General features: G+C 46.0%; 1 protein-coding gene across 1 annotated transcript; it reads left to right on the forward strand.

Annotated features, from left to right (window-relative positions):
* The first annotated feature begins 1,392 nt into the window (after positions 1–1,392).
* LOC106825760 (putative methyl-CpG-binding domain protein 3-like 3) lies at positions 1,393–1,962 on the forward strand. The gene has a single exon (XM_014832734.3). The coding sequence runs from the start codon at positions 1,393–1,395 to the stop codon at positions 1,960–1,962; it is 570 nt and encodes a 189-aa protein (XP_014688220.3).
* Positions 1,963–7,824: the final 5,862 nt, after the last annotated feature.

A 7,824-nucleotide genomic window follows, 5' to 3' on the forward strand; every position in this document is an offset into this window, starting at 1 on the left:
TTAGTTTTTTTTTTCTTTTTTTGAGGAAGTTTAGCCCTGAGCTAACTACTGCCAATCCTCCTCTTTTTGCTGGGGAAGACTCACCCAGAGCTAACATCCATGGTCATCTTCCTCTACTTTATACATGGGACACCTGCCACATCATGGCTTTAGCTAAGTGGTGCCATGTCCCCACCCAGATCTGAACCGGTGAACCCCGGGCTGCCCAGAAGCAGAACATGCGAACTTAACTGCTGAGCCACTTGGAGGACCAAATAATTTCCCTTCCAAGCTGGGACGTGTTGGAGAATGAAAGGGGTGGTGTTACCATTTATGGCAGGACAACACAAATGAACTGAGATGTGTGGTTTCCCTTTGAAAAAATATCTTCTGCGGACAGAAATGAGAGATTATAAAGGAAAGGTGCACTGATAAGGTTTACATTTTAAACAGATTATTGTGACTAGAGTCTTATAATGGATTACAGAGAGAAAGGATTTGAAATTTCAGTAACAATTTACTGAAGTATACCAGGAAAGAGATTTTATCATTGTATAATTGTAGTAGAGTGAATTTGTTTGAAAAACTTAGAAAGTATTTTTTGTGTTCGAATACTTCCTTTCAATAAACATATTGAGCACCGTCTAAGGGCAAAGCAATAAATGAATACAGCAGTGTGAAATATTAAAATCTACATTAGTCTTCTCCTCATGGAGTATCCAATTTAGTGAGAAAAATACTATGAAAGAAATAGATAATATACATACAATTAAAATTTTTAAAATTAACACAGAGAGAATGTGATATTAATTTTGATTGCTGGATGAGGAAAGGTCACTCTGGAAATGGTATTTTGTGGGAAACCTGAAATGTGCTCGAGAATTACTGAAAAGTTGAGAAGTTTTAGGTGGATTCAGGAGGGTGGATGGATGGTTCACTGACATGTGAGTGTGGGGTGGCAGGGTGTCCAGGATGACACTCAGTGGTAGACAGGATATTAGTACCAACAAGTGAGTTTAGGGGACACTGAGATGGGGTGAATTAGTTGGACAACTAGTTGTTTCACCTTGGGACCTGCTCGCTGTGAGCTGAGTCATTGATTTATTACTGATGTGGATGTGGGCAGATGGCTATTTGGGTCTCAGGGTCGAAGTCAGATCTGCGCTGACTCAATGGGCATTTCTAGTTCATTAATGGTGTTTGAAGCCCGGGAAATGGATGGGATGGCCTAGAAGAGGGCGTGGATGTGGAATGAATGAGTCAGAGAAAGTTGAGACACATTTCTCCAGGTAGAGAGGAAGCTGGAAGATCCAAATGAGCTGAGAACATTCTCTATGGCTGGCAGTCGGCCTCCCCCATTTTATTCAAATTTCACCTTTCATTTTGTTTCTAAAGGGGAAACTCAAAAGAAACATGTTGCCCCAGACTTCAGAGAAGAAAAGACAAGTTCATTTAGCCAAGAGGAAGCGGAGACAGCGTGAAAGGTGTGAACTTCCTATAAGACTCACCAGCTGCATTTTCAAGCGGCCCGTCAGGAAAATAACTTCCCATCCTGGAAATCGGGTCAGGCGCCGTCGATGGGAGGAGACCTTGCAGAAGCCCCAGCAAGTCTGTGCTTACAGGAGACTGCAGGGTCTCCAGGCCTGCAGCACTGAAGGAGAACTTTTAAGTACTTTCGATATTACAAATACTTTAAAAATAATTGCCCCTCATAGCCCTGGTGAATCCCCGGGCCATGTTGGTGCTGGGTCTCTCCACACCAGCGCCGAGCCCACCGCTGCACAGTCTTCAGACTGGGCGGAGATGATCCCAGGAGCAGGTCTCCGTCTCCCACAGTCAGTTTGCAGACAGTCGGTGTCTTATGGAGATATCCGCAGACAGCATCAGAAAGTGAAAAAAGCCAGGGAGAGACTTGCTGAGGCCCTGAGGGCAGACAGGCTTGCCAGGGAGGCAGAGAGGGAGGAGCCAGGAAGGATGTTCTGAGGACTGATGGAAATAGGTCGGTGTGCTGAAGAAGCCAAGAAGTGTGGCCCTGGGCAGGTGGTCCCCGTGAGCAGCCCTCAGTTTCACTCGTTTCTTTTAATGTCCGTTCTGCTTCTTGATCTGGCCTGTGATGCTTTATCATATTAAAATTGTACTTTATTAAATTTTTTGAGACACAAAAATGTGAAGAGTAGTGGGTCTTGTGTGTGAGACATCGGTTTCATGTGACAAGAAAGATCTTTATTTGTCCTGGTACACCCTAATTTCTGTTTACCATGACTTTTACTCATTTTTATATTAAATTCTACAGAGGTAATTTATCCTGAGCAGTTATTTAGTGTTTCTAATTATAATATTTTCCTATCATATTTACACTCAGGGAAAGATGATACCTACTGTAAAGAGCTAATTTTTTAACATTAAATTAATTTGATGCCATAAATCTTATTTTATTAAGCTTGCTTTTATATCTCATTCTAACATAAGTTCCATCCTTTTCTTTGTTCTTGTATTTCTGCCAAATGCTATTTCAGACATAAGACATTTCCATGTAATTTAATTAGCACCTAGGCTACCTGTTACCGCCTTATCTGTTACCTAAAATTACCTACGTGGCTTTTTAAAGTACAATTAACCTAAGATTCTGAAGAAGGAAAATTTTGGTTGGGAACATATCACACGGAGAGAACCTTGGCAGCAGGCTAGTTGCCTTTGCCCTGACAGTAGGTCCTGAGTCAATGAAACTCATCCACATGCTCACAGTGTGGGGCACATAATAATCATTCAATAAGCATGTGATGGGAAGACTTTCTCTGGGTCAGGAAGGAAAAGGACTGATGTGGTTTGGGAAGCATCTCACATTTTCTGGACCTCCTTGAAGACTTTTGATAGAGTAGTTTTTGCTTTGGTGGGGAAGGAAGCCTGATTTCAGAGAGTCAAAGAGTGATTGAGAAGCGGAAGGGTAGAGAGTGAGTGGAGGTGGACAGCTGTGCCTTGTGCCTCTTGAGAATGGCCGCTGGATTTAACACGATGATGGCTTCCTCCCAGAGCCCACAGATTTGCTGTGGGGCTGACTCTGCCCGAGGTCTAGGGTGTTCTAATTCCTCAGTGTGAGCTAATCTTCATATTCCAAACCCCAATGTCCTGGAACAGGGGGTGTCAAATAGCCCTCTCTGGTCCAACAGGATCCAGGCAGGACCCTTTTATGGAAGAGGAGGAGGAGCCAGGTAGACAAAGGGTTCTATCTGAGAGAACTGGAGGTCTGGGAAGTGGAGCTGAGAGAGTCACACTGCAGGAGCAGCTGACAGGGTTTGAGGCCACCTGGGAGGAGACATGAGGGATAGTCAGGAAAAGGCCTGCCCCCTCATGTGTATCTTGCACGTATCTGTGCCTGGACATAATCTACTCCTCAAGTCTCATTAACATGAGCTGATTTCTTCCCTCATTGAATCTCTTCTTCCTTCTTATATTCTGTTAAATTATTTTAAGCTAATTTTAGTTGGGTTTTCTCTCCCATGTTGAAATTATTCCTGATTGACTCCCAGATGTAGAGTATGACTTCTCTGAGTTACATTGAAAAATGAAGCAGTTCCTGTGTGATAATTGTGGACCCGAGAAATTTAAGTGATGGCATCTGGCATGGTCATGCTGTTCATGAGATCCATATCATAAGCCACATGATAATTACAATTTTTAAGACAAGGTACTTTTAGGTTTCAATGGATTGAGTGAGAAGTGAGGACCCCTCCAATTGATTCACAGTTTACCAACAGCAGGGAATCGAGAATTCTTCCTTAGCTCTTCCAGCTCATGGCGGTTCCTGCCTCCTTGGTTTGCAGCAGCAGATGTACAACCTCTGCCTCTGTCTTTCACATCATCTTCTTCCCTCCATGTCTCTGTGTCCTCTCCTCTTCTTACAAGGACACCAGTCATTAGGGCCCACCCGAAATCCAGGATGAGTTCATCTCCAGATCTTTGATCACATCTGCAAAGACTTATTTCCAGACAAGTTAACATTCTGAGGTTCAGGGTGGACATGACTTTTGGGAGGCATTATTCAACCCACCAAATCGTCTACCATCAAGTTGAGATTGAGAGAAATTCATCTTGGAAGTGACTTTCTTGTGCCTGCTGGGACCTGAAGGGGTTAGGTCAGCAGCAGCCATACAAAGTACACAGACAGTCTTTGTGGCTCAGGCAGATCTGAATGGTAACAATGTGGGAGGAGTTTGTCTTCTTCAAAAGTACTTGATTCAATGTAAGAAAGTTAAAGATCATAATTTTTTTGAAATTGTGATGCTGATTCTTAAGTTCATATGTAAATTTGTCAAGGTGAAAGCAGTTTTGAAAAGCAACCACCAAACAAAATAAATATGAGGGAGAATAAGGACAAAGGTGACATATCAAAACATTTCCCCAGCCACGTTGACAAAACTGGCAGAGTAATGTGCTCACAGAATCAGTCTCTCCACTGAAGGAACCATTCAGCTGGACAAAACTGACAGAATCAACTGTTTCAGAACTCTGGAATACAATAAAAAACTTACATCAACCAGAGGAGTGATGAATGAAGGAAGAGGTGGCTGAATTTGGGCGAGGAAACATAGCAGCATTTTTGGGGAATGTCTACCCACTGCCATTCCTTGGTTCATTGGAGGAAGTGAGGATGGAGCCCAGACTACTTGTACGGCTTCCTCATGCCAGGGGTCAACTATTAACCTGGTTCTTAAAACAGGGCGATTGTGTGACTCGAGGGTGGTGGCCTGTCTGTTGGGTCCCTGAGGGACCAGCGCAGAAGTTGGCAGGGATTTCTCCCCCTCAAGCTGGAAAGACTTTCCAAATGGTGTCATGACATGATGAAAGACTTAAAAGATTTACGCTACTAGTAGATGTCTGGGCATGGGATGATGGATGCGGCAAGCAGCAGACAGACACAAAAATATGGAGAGGAAGTATCTGAGGAGGAAGTTTTTCAGGGTAATAAAGGCTTAGAAGGGCCCCTGCATGTACCAGGGAAGCCAGAGGGCAATGTGCATGCACAAGGCTGGATGAGCTCAGAAAAGATCTGAAAAGACCCTGGGCTTGTACTTTGGAAGATTTGTGGGCTCCATGCAAGTAGGTAGTGGAGTCTGAGGAAGAGATGCAGAGGGCCCAGCTCAAAGACTGCAGAGTTAGATTTTTTGTTTTTTCAAATGTGTTCTTCTAGATCCTTGCATTTAAAGAAACTTCCATCAGGTCACTGGCTGATTTTTGAGATAACCAAAAAGAGATTCCAGTGACCACATACATCAAGGAATATAGTTTTGGCAAAAACAGTCTGACAAGTCACTAAACAAAAGGACAATTGCAGCTTATATAAAGCAACTGCAGAAAACCTGGGGAGGGGGGAAAATCTGAATTTCACAATTACCACATTACAATATGCAAAATTTCCAGTTTTCAACACAAAATTACAAGGAATACGAACCTACAGGAAAGTACAGCCCATTAATGTGAAATAAAAATGGAAATTGACAAAAACGGTCCCTGAGGAAGCCTAGGCATTGGGCTTAAGAGACAAAGACTATAAAACAATTCTCTTAACGGCTAATGGAAAGTAGGGACAAAGAACCAAAGAAAACAAAGAGAATGATGTCTCAACTCACAGAGAATATCAAGAGAGAGAAATTGCAAAAAGAAGCAGAGAGAAATAATTGAGGACTACCCTTGCATTTCCTTCTCCCCTGTCTAGCCTGAAGCAACCATGAGTCTACTTCCTGTCTGTACCGATTTGCCCATATTTGACATTTCATGTAAATGGAATCATATATGCAGTCTTCTTTGACTAACTTCTTTCACTTAGCAATATGTCCTCAACTTTCCTCCATGTTGTAGTATGCATCCTTCACATCTTCTACGGCTGAATAATATACAGTGTATGGATATATGGATCACATTTTGTTTATTCATTCCTCAGTTGATGGCCATCGGCTTGCTCTGGTCCACCTTTTGCTGGTCCCACTTTCACCTTCAGTGGCCCCAGGTGAATGTCTCCCATCACCCTTCTTATTCCCTGCCATCCAGTCAGTTCAGACCTGCTTAGATCCAGGCAGCTCAGACCTGGTTAGACACCAGCTCTCCTCAAGGTAACCACTGGTGGAGCCCTTAGCAAGGTTCCTAAACGGCAAAGGTTGGGAGAGGTCCTGGACAGCTCACTGATGATCACCAAGTCCAACACATGTGCTCTGGCTGAGTAACTTTAATGTAAACTATTAGAGCAGAAATTCCAAAAGTTGCTGGCCCGTGGGCTCCCCAGTGGTTTCCCTTAAAAGAACTTAAAATACAGGGCCTCCTAGGAGACATCTGCCATCCTTCTTGTTTTCTCAGCCGCTGAACCCCTATCCCATGTTTGAGGGCTTTCCCCACTTTATGATCCTGGGGGAGATAACACCAGCTTGCCAATTTAAAAGCACAAAATGCCAGATACTTCCACTTGCAGCCTCCGCACTGCAGCCAGGGCACCGTTTGTGGACCAGACGCACCCACACAGCCTCTGAACCCGGAGGTGGGAGCAAGGCTCTGATGATGATGCATTTGGGCAACAGCTAACAGAAGCAGCCTCAGTGGGGCTTCAGTTAGGTCCCAGTCCGCCCAGGGGCTCTGTGAGTGATTAGGGTAACAATCCTCCTGCTGCACACAATGAAGAACCCTGAAGGAGAGAGCCCGGCATTGGTGTTGGAAGTGGGCACATGCGCAGGAGGGGCCCACAATTTGCATTCCAGCCTTGGTCTTGGATTGGGCCTCTTTCCAGACCTCAGAGCAGCCGGCGTGGTCACTGCACCCCAGCGGCCTTCCCAAGGGGCTGGGTCCGCAGGCTCCGTGTCTTTAGGAGGCTGAACCCCCAGGGGTCAGTCCCTTCCGCGGACAATGGTGCAGAGGCTCAACGGAACCATCAAATCCAGAGGATCCAGCCGTGGGGACACGCGCGTCCTCGTCGTGGGCAGACGACACGCCGCTGTCCAGCCAGACCACCCCACACCATGGGCAGCGGTGGGGCAGGAGGAGCAGCGAGGAGGGCAGCGGGGGACCAGAGTCCACGACCCTCCGGCGGGGCGCTCGGGGCACCTCGGGGGCGTGGAAGGCGCCAGGCTCGACCTCACGGCTCGTTCCAGCGCGATCGCCTTCGCTCTCCGCGGTCCTCGCCTCCGCATCCTTCAGCACTGCAGCCAGCCTCTCGTGTCTCTACGGCCCAAGGACCTCACTTCTTCCCGGCTTGGCCTTGGCTCGGCTCCCTCCGCCAGGTCTCGGATCTTTCCGCAAGACTTCGGTTGTTTCCTCAGATCTTCGGCCCTTTCCGTCCATCTTCGGCTCTTTCCGCCTAACCTCGGCTCTGTCTGCCTGTGTCCTCCTCTCCTCGGCTCAGTGGTTCGGTCTGGTTCTCTCTGCCTGACTTCGGCTTTCTCCGATTTTGCTTGCCGGAGTTCGGCTCTTTCCGCCTGTCTGCGCCACGCCCCGGGCTCGGCTGGGCTCTGGTAGTCGTGCAAGGCATTTGTGGCCTCAGGCGAAGGTGGTTCAAATTCACCTGCTCACGGTGGTGTCCGAGTGCCACTTTCTCCAGTCCTGGCTAATACATTAACGTATTTCAAAAAAAATCCCTAATCTGCTAGATAAAAATGGCATTTCAGTGTTTTACTTCGTATTTTTGTTTTGATGGGCGGAGTTAGGAATCATCTCTCAGACCGAGAGCGCTCGGTATTTCTGTGAACTGTTCTCAGCATGTGACCACTTGTGCAGTGGGTTCTTGGTCTTTTTGTTTGGTTGCTAGGACTTCTTTAATATGAAAAGTTCGCCTTTTGTGATGAGCTGGCAGCATTTTCCGGAATT

This window comes from Equus asinus, chromosome 20 (assembly GCF_041296235.1).
Source record: "Equus asinus isolate D_3611 breed Donkey chromosome 20, EquAss-T2T_v2, whole genome shotgun sequence".
Taxonomy (NCBI): Eukaryota; Metazoa; Chordata; class Mammalia; order Perissodactyla; family Equidae; genus Equus; species Equus asinus.